Here is a 17,147-nt window from a genome sequence, read left to right as displayed (position 1 = left end):
AGGCAGTGAGCGTGTCCACGGAGGGTCTCCGGATCCGCGGTTGACTTTCAAGAACTACTTTGTGAGTTCTTTCTAGAACTGTAACTCCTTTGGAAAGGATTGCGAGGACTTAAAATATTTTTGTCAATAATTCTTTCTGAAACATGAAATCAATCGATTATAACTCAGATGCTCATTTTTTTTAAGTCGGTTTGGGTCCCTGTAATGGAACAGGATGATAGTGATATTCTTAACTACGGTGAATAGAACCACGTGCCTATGTGTAGCAACTTCAGTTATCACTCCCTGTGGCTCAAAAGAGCATCATTGACTTAGACCAGAACTGAAAAAAAATTGGTAGAATTACATTCTTTTCACTACAATGAACCCATCCCGGCCCTGGTTCTGCCCTAGTCTGAAGTACATCTAGTTTCATCCATACTTGCTCGGCCTGCCCCATTTGGGGGCTTCAGGACCCCCCAGAACCAACAGCCTCGTGTAGCTCCTGGGAAGCGTCTTGCTGACAGAGAGGAAGGCGAACAGCAGATGCCCTGATTCAAACCCGGCCCCCCGTGGGCCCATCTCCTCCATCTGGGCAAGCTGTCCCGAGGCTTCCATCCCACGCCTGGTCGGGAGATGGTTCCGTCAGCCTTGGAGGGCGTGAGCTTGGGGCCCTGGTGTAGCCACTGGGCTCTCAGAGGTGGACCCGCCACGTGCCTGGGCTCAGCTGGCTTTCCTGCTTTCCCTCCCCATGACCCCAGCGGGACCGGGAGCCCCTCAGCCCTTTCAACCTCCTGTCTTCCGCAGCCTTGCCTCCCTCTCGATACATATATATATATATATTTTTAACACGTTTATTGGAGTATAATTGCTTTACAATGGTGTGTTAGTTTCTGCTGTATAACAAAGTGAATCAGCTATACGTATACATATATCCCCATATCCCCTCCCTCTTGTGTCTCCCTCCCACCCTCCCCATCCCACCCCCCCAGGCGGTCACAAAGCACTGAGCTGATCTCCCTGTGCTATGTGGCTGCTTCCCACTAGCTATCTATTTTACATTTGGTACTGTATATATGTCAATGCCACTCTCTCACTTCGTCCCAGCTTACCCTTCCCCCTCCCTGTGTCCTCAAGTCCCTTTTGATATTTTTTTTATTGAAGTATAGTTAATTCACAGTGTTGTGTTGTGTCAGGTATACACCGAACTGATTCACTTCTACATATGTGTGTGTCTGTGTGTGTATGTATATATATATATATATATATATATATATGTATTTATGTATATGTGTGTGTGTGTGTGTATATATCCTTTTTCAGATTCTTTTCCACTATGGTTTATTACAACATATTGAATATAGTTCCCTGTGCTATATAATAGGACCTTGTTGTTTACTTTATATATAGTACTTTGTATCTGCTAATCCCAAACTCCTAATTAATCCACCCCTCCCTTTCCCCTTTGATAACCATAAGTTCTCTGTATCTGTGAGTCTGTTTCTGGTTTGTAGATAAGTTCACTTGTGTCATATTTTAGATTCCACATATATGTAAGTGATGTCATATGGTGTTTGTCTTTCTCTGTCTGGCTTACTTCACTTAGTATGGTAATCTCTAGGCCCATCCATGTTGCTGCAAATGGCATTATTTCATTCTTGTTTATGGCTGAGTAATATTCCATTGTATATATGTGCCACATCTTCTTTATCCATTCATCTGTCGTTGGACATCTAGGTTGTTTCCATGACTTGGCTACTGTAAATAGTGCTATTATGAACACTGGGGTGCATGTATCCTTTCGGACCATGGTTTTCTCCAGATATATGCCCGGGAATGGGATTGCAGGTTCATATGGTAGTTCTGTTTTTAGTTTCTTAAGGAACCTTCATACTATTCTCCATAATGGCTGTACCAACTTACATTCCCACCAACAGTGTAGGAGGGTTTCCTTTTCTCCACATCCTTTCTAGCATTTATGATTTGTAGACTTTTTGATGATGGCCATTCTGACTGGTATAAGGTGGTACCTCACTGTAGTTTTGATTTGTGTTTCTCTAATAATCAGCCATGTGGAACATTTTTCATGTGCCTCCCTTTCGATATGGACCCTTCCACCGTGGACGCCCCCTCGTGGCCCTTGGATACAGCCTGGCTTCTTCCTAAGTGTTTACCCCCAGCATTTACAGGAGGCTTCGGGAGTTACTGCAAAGCCCAGCTTACATCCTCACTTAGAAAAATGCATTTAAACAGGACCAGGGAGCTTTTGAACTAAGAAGTAAGTTGGATGACAAAGAACTGAGACAAAGCCGCCCGAACGCCCTGGCTCAGACCCTGCAGACTCCCTGGGTTTCTGTGCAGGGTTGGGGGTCCGCTGCTCTGCTCAGCCCAGGCACCTGGAGGCTGCTGTCCCCCCCGGGACGTCCTGCACCTGGGACAGGTCTGGGGCAAAGGGTTGAGAGTCCTCCATTTGCTGTTTTCACGGGTTGATCTCAACCAAAGTCAAGAGTCTGTGGAATTCAGACAAGATCCCGAGCCTGCGTGTGCCCAGCAGGGAGTGTCCGGTGCCCGAAGCAGGAGTGCGGGTGACAGCAGGGAGGAGGCCCAAACGTCTGCCTGCCTGCTGGGGACCGCGACCATGGACACGATGTACCTTCAACCCTAACTGTTCTTAAACTCCTTCCTGCAAGTTTGCAAAGATTTAGGCTCTTACTTCCCTCTCCATACGATGAATGCATAAAAGGCGTCAACAGAGCTCCAGGAAGGACAGACCTTCTATTACCACTTTGGGGCTTTTAAGACGGGCCCTGGTGCCAAGCCAGTCAGAGGGCTAGGTAGCCTGGCAAAGCCTCCTTCCTCCCCCTGCTAACCGTGAAACGAAAGAATCTCAGGCTGGTGGCATAATTATGCCCTCTTTAATATTACTATTTTTTTAAATTCAAAGTTTCTTTATTTTTATCATTTATACAACAAAAGCAGTACGGTCAAGGAATTTATTACAAATTTCAGAATCAGAATTATGCCATGCAGATGGCATATGTTCTCATATTTTATAAGTTTTTAAGTGGCTGTTACCTTGAACTTGATTTGCTCTTTGTTTCTTTTTAAATTTGTATTTTATATTAGAGTATAGTTGATTTACAATGTTGTGTTAGTTTCAGGTGTACTAACAAAGTGATTCAGTTATACATATACATATACAATAAGTCCCCTACATATAAACCTTCAGGTTGTGAGCTTTCAAAGATGCGAACGTGCATTTGCATGTGCAATCATGTAAGTTGGTTCATGTGTCTGGTATACATTGTCACGTGCATGCACCCTCTACAGGGGGTTGTGCTTTCGTGTACTTTACTGTACAGTGCAGTAGTACAGTGTCTTTATTTCAAGCTAGATCTGCAAGAGGACAATGAAACTCCTTGCCATGCAACACGAGGAGGTTACTAATGAACACCTGATGGAATTGGAGGCCCAGAGAAAGGACGAAGAGAGACAAGAGGAAGAAGAAGTAACTGAAGAACAGAAGATGCAGGAAATGGCGAGGGGATTTTCTTTGTCGGAGGAGGCACTGTTAGTTTTTGAGGCACAGGACCCGAACGTGGAACGGTACGCAAAGGTTGCAGCCGTTCAGAATGCAATCCAGTGCTACCGTGTCATCTATGATGAGAAAAAAAAGAGCTACTACCCAGATACCACTGGATCGTTCTTTCAAGAGGGTAGATAGAATTGAATCCAGCAAGGAACCAGAACCTCAGGCGTGAGTGAAGTTGCAGCTTGCCCTCTGTTTCCTGTTGCTGACCATCCTTCAGCTCTATGATCTCCCACCTCCTCTCCCTCCTCCAGTCAGTAACTCTTCTTGCCTGTTCACTCGATGCCAGCCCCTGGATGCCAGCTGTTGTACTGTACCACTGTACTTTTCAAGGTGCTGTACTGTAAGATTAAAAATGTTTTCTTTATTTTTTGTGTGTTTTTTTATGTATTATTTGTGTGAAAAGTATTATAAACCTATCACAGTACAGTACTATACAGCTGACTGTGTTAGTTGGGTACCTAGGCTAATCTGTTGGACTTACGAACAAAGTGGACTTACAAACGTGCTCTCGGAATGGAACTCTCGTATGTAGGGCACTCACCATATCTATTCTTTTTCAGATTCTTTTCCCATATAGGTTATTCTTAATAAATTATTGTTTTATTTTTAAAAGCAATTAGCTACTTAATTTCCTTTGTGGTGCAGAAACAGACGTTGAAGATTCAGTGGTTGGTTTTTCCAATTGAATTGTTCCCGCTGCCTCTTACCCGTCATGAGGTTTGCTTTCTCAGAACTGCAAACCTGAGTCGGTCGTGGCTGTCAGGATCCCGCCATCCCCACCCGCCGCTGCCGTGTCTCAGGCCTTCAGTGGGAACCTGCCTCGTCCCCAGGTCCTTGGCCCATCCGAGGGCACCCCGGGGGCAGGCACAGGTGGCTGGGAGCTTTTCAAGAGAGGCTCCCATTAGCCCAAGGCAGGCTGACCCTGTAAGGCTGGTGCTGCTGACAGATCCCCATTTTACAGGCGAAGAGGGTGAGGCACAGGGAGGCTGGGCCACTCAGCCCAGTTCCCACGGCTAGTTGGTGACGAGGCCGATGGCAGCGGGTCTCATTCTAGAACATCTCCCCTGAAGCCCCACCTGGGCCAAGGGGGTCATGAGTGATGCTTCACCTTCCATCACTGGGGTGTCACAGAGCCAGGGAGGGGCTGGGCCAGGCTGGCACTGCGGATCTGCGCTCTGAGTTCTCCCGCATCCTGGCAGGACCCAGGTCCATCCGTATGTTCCCTGGAAGTTTTACCCCGGATACACGTGTGCCCTTTGGTATTGGTCTCCTGGCTGAACTCTGAGTCGGTGGAGCGGAGGCCTTGGCCAGCTCGCAGGGGAGACGCTTCTGCATCCCACCCTCACGGGATGATGGTCGAGCGTCCGACCTGCGAGCCTCAGCCTGCTCCCTGGCGTCCTTCGGCCCAGGCCTGTCGCGCTGAAGGTTGAGATGGAAACCCCCGTTTGCTTCCATAACGAGCCCCAGCACCGCCCAGGAGCTGACCGCAGGGGCAGTGGGCACGGTGCAAAATGCTCCTTCCGGAGCTGCCGGCTTTAGAGGCACAGTGGGGACAGCTTCCTTTGTGCGTGTGTGTTCGTTACAGATACTGTCACCTGGAGCTCCAGACGTGCTCCCAGTGTGAGATTGCAGGGGTGTGTGGTGGCTTTCTTGTCCGTCTGTCTCGGGGCCTGTGTCACCTGTGGTCGGCAGGCCCTGGTGAGTTGGGGGAGGTAGCTGGACAGCGCTATCGGGAGCAGAGAGGGCAGCGCAGGATTCGAGGTCCTGTCCTGGAGCCTGTGTCCCTTTGTGTCTGTCCCTGCCACAGGCCTGCAGCCCAGACCCAGCTTCCCCTCCTGGCCCTCCCCCAGCCGGCTCTGGGGATCTGAAAGCCGGGGCCGTGGCCATATGACAAAGCACATCTTAGTTTCTAATACTCGGACTATATATAGACCTTTGGGGGCATGGCCTTGGAGCAACAGAGAAGTGAGGGAGAGAGTTTAAAGAAAAGTGCAGTAGGGCTGAAAAGAAGATTTAAAAGCTGGTGCTATGGATGATTTGGGCAGGAAAAGACTTGGAGAGAGAGACGGGAAACACACTTCAACCTAATTTAAGTTTCCTAGGGAAAATAACGTTCATTGTAGTCACAGATAAGCTCACTTAGAAACTTAGGAAAGAAGGAAAATTAGGGTAGTTGATTTGGGTGGTTGTATGCACGCACTGCTGTAGCATACATTATATATGTAAGTAATTATATATAATTAGCATATATATAAGGAATTGTATGAATTCATTGCTTTTTTAAAATTTGTTTTTCTTTTATGTTAATGCATTTGTTCTTACAAAATGTTTACCTATAGACCAGAGACATTTTCTCTGTTGAAATTAAATTTTATTTTTATATACTTAGTCATGACAGCTGTATTTGCATATTTAATTGGTTTTGGAGAAGTAGAGCTGTCATTGAGTGAAACATCAATTCCAGAAAAGACAGGGGGTGGATTTCTTTAAAGACAAGTGTGAGCTGTAAGCAGGTCCCTCAGTCCTGATCCAGCCTGGGTTGGGGGGCTGGCGGAGAGGTGGCAGGAACAGCGGGGGCAGTGACCCTGCCCTGCTGAAGGGCTCTGTCCCCCGGGCTGGTCCTGCCTCCCCTCCGGCTGGGTGAGCCCTAAGTCAGCTGGGACGGTCTTGTGGCAACGTGCCATCCCCGTGGGACTTCATCCCAGCAGCTCGCTGCCCTGCCAGGCTCCGCGCTGTGGGAATAAACGTTCAAAGTCTGCACTTGATCAAAAACACGAGAAAAAGGACGGAGACAGAGAGAGACAGACAGAGAGCTGCGGCCAGTTCTTTAAGACCAGCTGACACTCAGGCCACAGAAAGCTCCAGCTCCAAACTCGCAAGTGACAGCATGGGTTGCAGGGATCAAGGTTGCTGAGCGATTTGGCAGACAGGCCTGAGTTCAGAGAACACACGTGCTCAGGCTGAGTGTCCTGCCTGTTAGTTCACTGCCATGGGAAAGAATGAGCAGGGATTTTTCTGGAGTGTTGGTCTGAGCCTTGTGTTGTTGTCGTGCTGTCATCACCTCCACCTCGGGCAGGGGCACTGGAGTGGGAGTGGGGGGCGATTGCATCAGGCCCGGCCGGGGACCTGATTGGTCTGCCCCTCTTGGCTTGATTCACGAGCTAGAGGACCGAGCCCGAGGCAGCCTCACAGCCGCTTCCCTGCTGCCCAGAGACAGCCTGCCCGCCGGGGCTCCGTCCCCACCATCGGTGCCCAGAGAGGGGTCCCTGCCTGCCAGGGACAGTGGGAAAAGGCTGGGACACACTCCCCTTCAAGGGACAGTCTCGATTTAAAATGCCATCTTGTTCCTCTGACTGCTTTTTCCATGCTGTTGAGGTAAGGTTTTTTGAAGCATCTCATGTTTCCCCTAAATGCGGCACCCCTATCAGTCTTGCAGCTGGGGCAGGCTAGGTTTTTGATCCTCTGGATTTCTGTTTGGCCACCCCCCTGCCTGGGAGCTGTTCGTAGGTCATGGCTTTGAACAACGCTGGGAAAACTAAACTGGCTTGTAATTTTGCAGGGGGCGGGGCCAGAGGGTTTTGTGACTGCTCTTACTGTGCCCTTCTTTTTAGTATTTTCAATTTCAGCATATTCACATTACTTCTCGTCTTCTCCCTACACCTCAATGAACACAAGGTGAGTGGCAGTGACAGGAGGAGGCACTGGGTGCTGTCTGCTGCACTGAGGACCCCAGAAACGGAGAACAGCTGGAGTCGCAGAAAGTTAGGATTTCTGCGGGCCTTCTGTTGCTTTGTTTGTTCTCGCAATTGGTTCAGCTGTAGAATGTCCAATCCCAAGACCGCCAGCAGTATTTTAAAGGAATTCTGTCACTTCCCGAGACAGGTGGTAGAGAAGTAGCTCACACGCTCTGGTTTGGCCATGTGTCCCCAAGGTGTCCTGGGCATTGTAAGAGCCTGTGTTGTGATCCCATGTGCCCTGCGCATCCGCAGGGGGAGGCAGAAGGGAAGGGGAGTGTCGATGGGCGTGGCCTGCAGCCCCGTGGCCTCTGGTCACCCGCCGCCTGCAAAACAATTAGACATGTGTTGGAGCACTGCTGTCTATACGTTTCCTGTTTATGTTGTTTCGGTGTTTATTTCTGAAAACCCAAGGTTGTTCATCTGTAAGTGCCACCGCCTTGTGTTGCAGGATGTTAAAGTCTTTAGCGAAGACGGGACGAGCAAAGTGGTGGAGATTCTGGCGGACACGACAGCCAGGGACCTGTGCCAGTTGCTGGTTTACAGGAGTCACTGTGTGGACGACAACAGCTGGACGCTGGTGGAGCACCACCCGCACCTGGGATTAGGTAGGGAGCAGCTCCGGGTGGGGAGCAGCACCGGGTGGGGGGGGAGCAGCTCCAGGTGGGGGGGAGCAGCTCCAGGTGGGGAGCAGCACCGGGTGGGGAGCAGCTCCGGGTGGGGAGCAGCACCGGTGGGGGGCAGCTCCGGGTGGGGAGCAGCACCGGGTGGGGAGCAGCTCCGGGTGGGGAGCAGCACCGGTGGGGGGCAGCTCTGGGTGGGGAGCAGCACCGGGTGAGGGGGAGCAGCTCCAGGTGGGGGACAGCAGTGGGGTGCTCAGTGGGCCTTCAGGTGAAGACCTCTGCCGCCAGATGCCAGACTGTCACTGCAGTGTCCCCTGCCAGCCAGTGCAGCAGGCGGTCTGTGTGTTGTCCTCCACGCTCCTGCCTCTTCTCTTTTTCCTAAAATCTCACCTTCCTCCCTCCCAGGCCTCTCTCTCCTGGTGCTTCCAGAATCTCGCTCTTGCACAGTTTGAAGCAGTAACTCCCAAGAGCTCAGCCACAGTAGGAGGGAAGGGTCCCTGTGACTTGGCAGGAGGAGGCGCTGTGAGGGGCTCAGGGGCTCGCTGCACACCTGTGGTCTGGGTGTGCAGCCGGAGGCGCCCTGGGGAGATTCTGGCATCACTGCAGAGAGCAGCTCTCTACCTGACGGGGTCGGGGAGCCGTGGTGACAGCCTGCAGGAGGGCACGGGGAGGCCCCCGGGAGTCGAGGGGTGCCATAAAGCAATGTCCCCTAAGCTTGAGTCTCACACAGTGTCTCTGAGTGATTCGAGAGAGCAAGAGATTATTTTGAAATAGGTACTATTTACAGAACTTATTGAGGTCTTTGGTTTGTTTGTCTGGCTTAGGTGGCTTATTTCAGGTAAAGAAGCTTTTCAGACTTTCGTTTAAATTCATTTTGGATAACGTACGGTGCTTCCAAATCATAGGCACACATTTAAAACTAGAATTTTTTCTAAATCAACAGCTCTATTTTCTTCTGTGTCTTGAAGGAGAGAAAAACTACACAGCTTGCAAACTTCTTCCCACAGTTTAACATTTTTCTCATGACCTTTAAGAATGACAAAGAAATTGAAATTAAGCCTCTAGGTCTGGAATATTCTTTCACTAAATGGCATTTGGGCAACTCATATTGTACAGTCTAAGCTTACATGACACGAGGTACATTTGAGTTGGCATTGCTGGAAGTCACGTGTTCTGGTTCCCCTGTGCTGTCAGACAGTGTGCGTTTTAAAGTAAACGCTAAGAACTCCACCTGGTTTCTTTCCCGTCACTACGGATCTGCAGTGCACTTGTGTGTCATCAGATGCTTTGTCCTTTGTCCCCAGCAGCTTTCTCCTGACAGGTACATTCAGTGGTGCCACAGCACAGCGACCGGCTGGCAAGCTCCGGTTTGGGACATCCGTGAATAGACCCGAGTGGTCTGATAGGGTTACCAAAAGCATCTGTTGGCACACAAGTAATTTGGAAATTAAACAGTAGTCGGAACCCTGCAGTTTTTATGTACACACATGTATATACAGACATATATACACATGCATGCATACACGTGTACATATACCAATATACATGCATACACACACACATAGAGAATTACAGTAAGTCCCCTACATACAGACCTTCAAGTTTCGAACTTTCAAAGATGCAAACGTGTGTTCCATCAACGTCAGGCATGAGTGAAATTGCAGCTTGCCCTCCATCTCCTATGGCTGACGACCCTTCAGCTCTGCCATCTCCCACCTCCTCTCCCTCCTCCAGTCAGTAACTCTTCTCACCTGTTAACACGATGCCAGCCCCTGGATGCCAGCTGTTGTACTGTACTACTGTACTTTTCAAGGTACTGTGCTGTAAGATTAAAAATGTTTTCTTTATTTTTTGTGTTTGTTTGTTTTTATGTATTATTTGTGTGAAAAGTATTATAAACCTGTTACAGTACAGTACTATATAGCCGACTCAGTTGGGTACCTAGGCTAATTCTTTGGACTTACGAACAAACTGGACTTACGAACGCACTCTCAGAACGGAACTCGTTTGTATGTAGGGGACTTACTGTAATTTTAAAAATGCATCTGCATAGTTGGACCCACATATAATGAATATTGTTGAAAGACCATTCAAAAGTCTGACTGTGCTTTTAATTTGAAAAGAACTATGAAAAAACTTCTGCAGACATTATAATACATGAATGTCACTGTACACACCTAGAGAACATATGGCATGGATGCAGATACAAAGAACATTTGGATCAAATTTCAGATCCTGTTTGACAAAAAGAGATCAGTGAGCTGAATTGCAGATGCATGAAATCCCCTTAGAAGATCCTTCCTCACTTTCTCCCGTCAGCTCCTTTCTCATGAGCAGCGAGTGGACACGTTGTCCTGATGCCTGGGTTCTGTAGAGGATTTTGCAGGTGTTAGTTCCACCAAGTTAGTCATGCCCTCCTGCAAGGGCAGGGCCCAGGGAAACCTCCCACTGTTCACAAAGAGCTTACTGCACCCCCGGCCCTGTGTCTTCCCTGCCTGTTCTTTTGTTTGTGATCCAAGCCTATTAGTTAATATTGTTTTTGATCCGTTAAGCTGTTATTTAGGTGAAAATCCTCTTCCTTCCATTATCCACCAGCATTTGATGGTCAGATGCCCAGTAGTGGGAAGAGGAAGGTCCGGTTCCCTGTTTCAAGCCTCCCGTGGGGCAGGGCTGTGGGAGTGCCTTTCACAGCTCCCAGTGGTGTTTCAGCATAAACCCCCTAGGGTGGGGTGTGCAGCGTTCTCTGTGATTGACAGTGTCCTGGGCGTGTTCCTGGGTCCCCTGGCACACGAGTCCGCCGCCCCCATTCTCAGGGCGGAGCCACCAGCCCTACCTCCGCAGTCACTGACTCTCCCTTTAGAAGGTCACTTTCTCATGGGGTGTACGTCGGGGATGCTTCTGGGACCTGCACATAAACGAGGCTGGCGGCTCAGGCCAAAGGGAGATGATGCTTGCAGATTCCCAAGGCCGGTGGGTCCACCAATCCGCAGTAATGGAGGGGTTAGCAGGCCACTCTGACAGCACTGAGTTGATGTATAGCCTTAGAAATTCAGGATTTCCAAGCACAATTACTAGGCCGATCTTTGCAGCTAAGATATCATATCCTTAACAGTATTAAACCTTCTCGCGCTCAGAAACGAGCGATGATTTAGGAGGCACGGGGCAGTTTCCAGGACAGCCATTCGAGACGGCTTCCTTTCCACGAGCAGGAGACCACGTGCGTGTGTGAGGGCTGCAGCCCCCGAGGGTACCCGCGGGGCCAGAGCATCAGGCTCACGGAGGGGCGGGAACCGTGGCAGCTGCCGGCGTGGGCAGCACCTCTTGCTGGTGGGAGCCTCTCTGCCCTCTCTCTGAACTGGGCTTGTTGCCAGAGCCGGGTCCAAGGGCCTTTCCTGGTCCCCACTGTGGGCTCCTGCACCACTTGGTGGTTTGAAAGGTGGGGCAGAGCCCTGAGTGCTCAGTGGCCTTAGGTGACCGTGTCCTGTGTTTCCTGATTTCCCGGGAACTCACACCTTCCCTGATCTCTCCAACCATTAGTGGCCCCAGAAGTCCAGGCTGGGCGGGATGTTTCGGCTCCAGTATTGTGGGTAGAGCTCAGACGTGGAAACGCTGTCCCCAGCCAGTGCCACCGGGCAGCCCCCGAGCCCAGCCATCAGGGGCTGGGGTGGGGCCGTTGCCTTGGGAAGCGTTGCCCTCCTGTCTGCCTGGGGCAGGTGAGCAGTCAGGCTCACTTCAGCCAGGACACCTTAATAGGTAGAGGACGTGGGGATGTTACACAGCCGGCCTGCAGCTGTATCCGGTACACAAACTGTATTTTAAAGGAATATCGAAAAACAGGAACTTTGGCATGAAAAATAGCATCTTGGTGCCCCCCGTGAATGTGAAAATGGGCCCACCCGTAAACTCCATCCCCCTTGGGAGTGCAGGGGCGCCCACAGGTGGGCCCTGAGTGACCACGGGCGTCAGAGTGCCATCAGTGGGAGAGGCTGGGACTTAACGAAGCCTGGAGCACCGTCCACCGAGGAGGGTCACAGCCAGGTCCTGTGCATCTCAAGGATTTGGGGGGTTCTGTTGTCGTGTGAATCAGGACGAAACACCTCAGGAAGAAGCAGGAACCCTTCCTCGGGCAGTTCGCTGCTCTGGGTCTGTTCCTGGGCAGATGAGAAGGGCGTGACGGCCGCCCTGTGGCGTGACCGGCGCATCCAGATGCTGACATCTGCACAGACAGGGGCCGGGGAGAAGCAGCCGCCTTGCCTTCAGCATTGGGGCTCAGGGCGGCCTTTGCAGGCTGATCCTCGTCCATCTCTGTCTCTGTGTCTGTTACCTCTGAAAGGCACCAAATGACACCCTTTCCCCACTAAAATACACAACTAGCAGGAAGGCTGCTTATGGGGCAGATCCAGACGTCAGGATGTTTGCTCTGGGCGTGATACGCTCCTCACAGCTCCTGACAGCCCGGGAGCCCTGGGCAGCTGTTCAGCGCTCCCGTCTCTGTGACGTGGGCTGCGCCGGGTGGTGAGGGCCTGCAGGGGGCAGTGAGGTGGGATGGTGACGCCTCCCGGTGCCCTCGGCCGGGCGCTGGGTCTGCCAGCCCCACCCCACCCCTCAGGGCCGCCCAGGTTTCTGCTGAGGACTCCTGTGTCTGCTGCACGACCCCAGAAGTAAGATACGCTGCTTTTTTAATTGAAGCGTCGTTGATTTACAGCGTTGTGTTCATTTCTGCTGTACAGCAAAGCGACTCAGTTATACACGTACATACATCATTTTTTATATTCTTTTCCATTAGGGTTTATCATAGGCTACTGAATAGAGTTCCCTGTGCTCTACGGTAGGACCTTGTTGTTTATCCATCCTATATATAGTAGTTTGCACCTGCTAATCCCAAACTCCCGATCCTTCCCTCTCTCTCTCCCCCACTCCCCCGTTGGCACCGATTCCACATATAAGCGATATTATATGGTATTTGTTTTTCTGACTTCACTCAGTATGATAATCTCTGGTTGCATCCATGTTGCTGAAAATGGCATTATTTCATTCTTTTTTATGGCTGAGTAGTATTCCATTGTATATATATTTGTGTACCACATCTTCTTTATCCATTCCTCTGTTGATGGGCATTTAGGTTGCTTCCATGCCTTGGCTATTGTGAATAGTGCTGCTATGAACATAGGGGTGCATGTATCTTTTTGAATTAGAGTTTTGTACAGGTATATGCCCAGGAGTGGGATGGCCATCACTGAAAAGTCTACAAAATACGCTTTCTTTTTTGAGTTGTCCGAGTTTTAAATATCTTTCATGTGGAGTACGGTGGCGGCATGGATGCCGGCCTTAGTTCCGGAAATCAGAAAACTACAAATACCCTTTGAGGAACGTCTTCCTCTTCCATTTGTACAAAAAGTCCTTTTGGATGAAAAGTCACCTGACAGTGTTACTTAAGGCCATTGTGATCATACAACATTTGTAGCTGGTGATGTGGTCGTTGAATACTATTGCCTGAGGTCATCTGAAAATATGTCTTTAGAATCACAGAGAAAATCAGAACTGGACAAAAAGAGCTTTGAACTGAGGTTGTCCCGGTGGCCTTTCAAAAGCTGTGAGCACAGGTGCCGGGCCTTCAGTGGGAGGCCAGGCTGACAGCTCTGGCATCTCTGAGGAACTCGGTCCTGATCCCACCGCTGGCCGCAGAGGGTGCAGCGGCCTTGGTTCCCACCTGTAGGTCTCCCAGGCCTCGTGGGGCCAGCGGAGTGGCCTGGGGCAGAGAAGCACCTCCTGTCGGCACCGCGGACCGTCCATTCACGCTGCTGTGTGCGGTTCTACCAGGGTAGCTAGGCCTGGGAGGAGAGGAACCTGCCTGGGATGCAGCACCTGGGGGCCCCGTCGAGCCGGTGGCTCCCGCTGGCAGCACCCGGGGGCCCCGTCGAGCCGGTGGCTCCCGCTGGGAGGGGCCTGTGCTCCTGAAGCTCGGCATCTGCCTTGTCCTCACTTAGGTGCCCCCCGCTCTTTTCTGTCTCCGTATTTTACCTGGTAAAGAATTTTAATTCTGTAAACCAACCATCAGCAGGTTATTGGGTCATAGTTGTTTTTTTCCCCATAACTACAGAAATGTTTTCTCTGGATAAAAATCTCAAGGAAAGTCATGGGTTTGTTTTAAGTGAATGGCATTGTGCTAACCCCTATCTTGGCAGCAGACATAGCCATTGTAATCGTGCTCAGGCTGCCCCTGGTTCTTCTCCTCTGTCCTGGGGGGGGGGGTCATCAGGCAGGGAGTGCGGTTCCTGAATTGCTTGCCAGGTCCCCCCTCATCCGGGGCCCAGTGGGGCTGTCTGCGGGTCGCTGGTGGTGCCAGGTCTGGCCCTTCCTGAGGCGCCTGAGCTTTTTGTTCAGCGTGGGGAGGAAATTCAGGCTTTAACTATGTCTCTACCGAGGACAACCTGTCCTCGTGTGCTGTGTGTGCCAGCGGGGCCCGGCTCAGACCAGTGCCCTGGTGGCCGTGTCCTTCGTGGACAGACAGGAATTCTCCCACGTTCTGAGATGGCTCTGACTCAGGAACGCTTTCACCCTACACCTCATCCTTCCTGGAAGACAAAGACTCTCTGGGGATTCTGCGCTGGCTGTGTGAAAGGAAGTGGGAGCTGGGAAGGGCCGACGGAGCCGCTTGCGTCAATCTCGTGGCATCTCGTCCTCCGCCGTTTGGGCCTCAGTTCACACGCCGAAGCTGCCCTGGGCTCGTTTGCTCCTGTCGTTTGTCCCGTTATTGAGCGTGGTTGGTTCCCTGCTGCCCGGTCGGCAGGCTGTGCAGAGACACGTGAGGGCGTCCGGCCACGTGCCTCTCATGCTCCGCGTGGAACCAGGGTGCTCAGACGGTGAGGGGAACGCCGCCCCAGGGTGGTGCCGCTGCTGAGTCAGGCACCGAGTGTGTGTGCTCGTGCACGCTCCCCCACGCGCTGTGCGATGTGTGTGGCCTTCCCAGCGGCACAGGCCCGCCGTGAGAGCAGCTCCGGGGTGTGCGTGATTAGCGTGGGCTCCAGCGTACAGCCGGCCGTGGGGACGGGCTGCCTGCTGGTAGCCCGCTCCCGCCCGTGTTACGCCCTAACACCCTCTCAGGCAGCTGAGTTTCACGAAATCAGAGCCGTCCTGCTTCTGCCCCCCCCACCCCGTCTACCCACCCGCCCGTGTGTCCTCCTTGCTCAGAGCCTTCCCACTGTTCTGTGTCTTGGGACATTTTCCCGGTCATTAGAGCCCCTGTTCTTTACAAGAGTCGACATTTCTTAATGTAAAGGCAGAATCATCTGCGCAGAGCCTTTTGTTGATGCCAAATTGAGAAGAAGTATGTGAAAGTGAGGACTGACCTGAGTTCCTCATACTCTGTGTCCCAGGACCTCCTATGCGTTTGAGATAACACGTTAAAGAGAGGTTTCGATTTACTTTTGGTTCTTGACCTCGTCTCTGCTCACGATGTTTGAAGAGGAACAGAAAAGTCAAGCAGGTTTTGTCATTGGTTGTGAGGCTGCCTTGAAGGTTCTGCCTGCTTATCTCACACAATACTTTTCCTCTGCAGAAAGGTGCTTGGAAGACCATGAACTGGTGGTCCAGGTGGAGAGCACCATGGCAAGTGAAAGTAAATTTTTATTCAGGAAGAATTATGCAAAATATGAGTTTTTCAAAAATCCCACGGTGAGTCTTGTCTCTTTGAGTCTGGGGTTTGGAACTCTTGAAATCTTGCAGTTTATCCTTGAGTTTCATAGTAGCGGGTCACAAAATAACTGAGATGTAGCGGGTGGCAGTTGGGTTTGAGAATCTGAGTTGCTAGTTAACTAAGCAGTCCTGGCTTGAAACTCTCTCTCTGATGCTTAACTAAATGCCTGTGTTCTGGCTGGAGGTAACCATCACCTTCGCCCAATAGTTAAGAGTGGGAGAGGGGCTTAGTCTCTAAATGGAGAGAGAGAGGTGGGGTGGGCTTCTTCAGTTATTTTGAAAGTTCTTAGTTCAGTTGGAGTAACTTAGTCAACAAAATAAAAACTCATTATTCTCTGCAAATAGCAAGTATTACTTTGGGATTATTGGGGGAAGAATCAGTAGAGAAGTCAAAATCCAGGTGGGTTGAGGTACTCTCCTTGATTTTTCTTTTCTATATTTTGCGGGGTGGGGCCCTTGCCTTGTGGGATGTCAGGATGGGGAGCCTCGTACCTGCCGTGGTATGAGCGCCAATCCTAATTCTAAGGCACAGCGGCAGCAACTGGGGGAGAAGTCCCAGCATCAACTTCTGGTTCCGATAGTTTAGCTGCTTTTTTATTGAAAGGAAGAAATTTGGTAACTACTTTTGGGTAACGCACCAGAAAAGGCCTCTTCACATCTCCGTGCGCATCTCCTAGTTTCAGGGGTTCTTTATCTTGTGCCATGCATCTGTGTCCCTGAGTTAGGACATGCGGCAGCCCTCTGCCTTGGTGCGCTGCCAGACGTGGGTCATAGTGGGCGTCACAGACACTCCAAACTCGGGGCAGCGTCGAAGGGAAAATGTAGCCTTTTGAAGTCAGTGTTTCCATGGTGTGATAAAGGAACAAAAAGGACTGTCATTTTAAATACAAATTGTACCTAATTTTACCTGGAGGAAAGTTTTCAGTACTGGCATACCTGGAAGTATGCTTTTCCCCACTCTTAAGCTAACCTCTGACATCTTTGTTTTTCCATGGCCTAGAACTTCTTCCCAGAACAGATGGTTACCTGGTGCCAGCAGTCAAACGGCAGTCAGACCCAGCTTTTGCAGGTACTGGGCAAAGAAGAGGCTTCTGCTGGAGTCTCTGCGTAGAAGCTCTCAGGCTGTCCTGGGGGCCTGGTAGAAACTTGGAGCAGTTGCGTTCTCACTCATGTACGAGCCTTGGCTCCTTGTGGAATTTAGAGTAACCAGAAATAAGTGTTTACCTGGGAGAGCTGAATGTAACCAGGCTCCTTCAAAGCAAAACAAGCGCTTAGAAACAGGATACACTGACTTAGAGGCCATCGGAGCGGGAGGGCGGGGTGGAGGAGCCGCAGGTCCTGGGTTCTCTGCAAACCGCGCCCCCTGTCTCCGAGCACAGCTCCCTGGAAATCTCTGCGAAAATACTGGGTCCACCTGGTAGTAAAAAATGATTGGGTTGCCATAAAAATCTTGTAAAAGAAACTTCTTATACTCTAAAAACAAGCACACCTGTCTTCACTGGCTCCTTGCTTCCTGAAGTCTGT

At 50.7% G+C, this 17,147-nt stretch overlaps 1 protein-coding gene across 2 annotated transcripts in view; it reads left to right on the top strand.

Annotated features, from left to right (window-relative positions):
- The window catches only part of GRB10 (growth factor receptor bound protein 10), a 171,141-nt gene that overhangs the window by 116,506 nt on the left and 37,488 nt on the right, over positions 1 to 17,147 (top strand). For both annotated transcript variants that reach the window (XM_082400525.1, XM_082400524.1), the window contains 3 exons: positions 7,757 to 7,913; positions 15,487 to 15,602; positions 16,624 to 16,692. In XM_082400525.1, coding sequence (XP_082256651.1) covers positions 7,757 to 7,913; positions 15,487 to 15,602; positions 16,624 to 16,692 — 342 coding nt within the window. The remainder of the gene's footprint in view (positions 1 to 7,756; positions 7,914 to 15,486; positions 15,603 to 16,623; positions 16,693 to 17,147) is intronic.

The sequence above is a fragment of the Balaenoptera borealis genome, assembly GCF_965194805.1.
Source record: "Balaenoptera borealis genome assembly, chromosome: 7".
Taxonomy (NCBI): Eukaryota; Metazoa; Chordata; class Mammalia; order Artiodactyla; family Balaenopteridae; genus Balaenoptera; species Balaenoptera borealis.
Note: the sequence above shows the minus strand (reverse complement) of the source record. Positions and strands in the feature narration are given on the sequence as shown.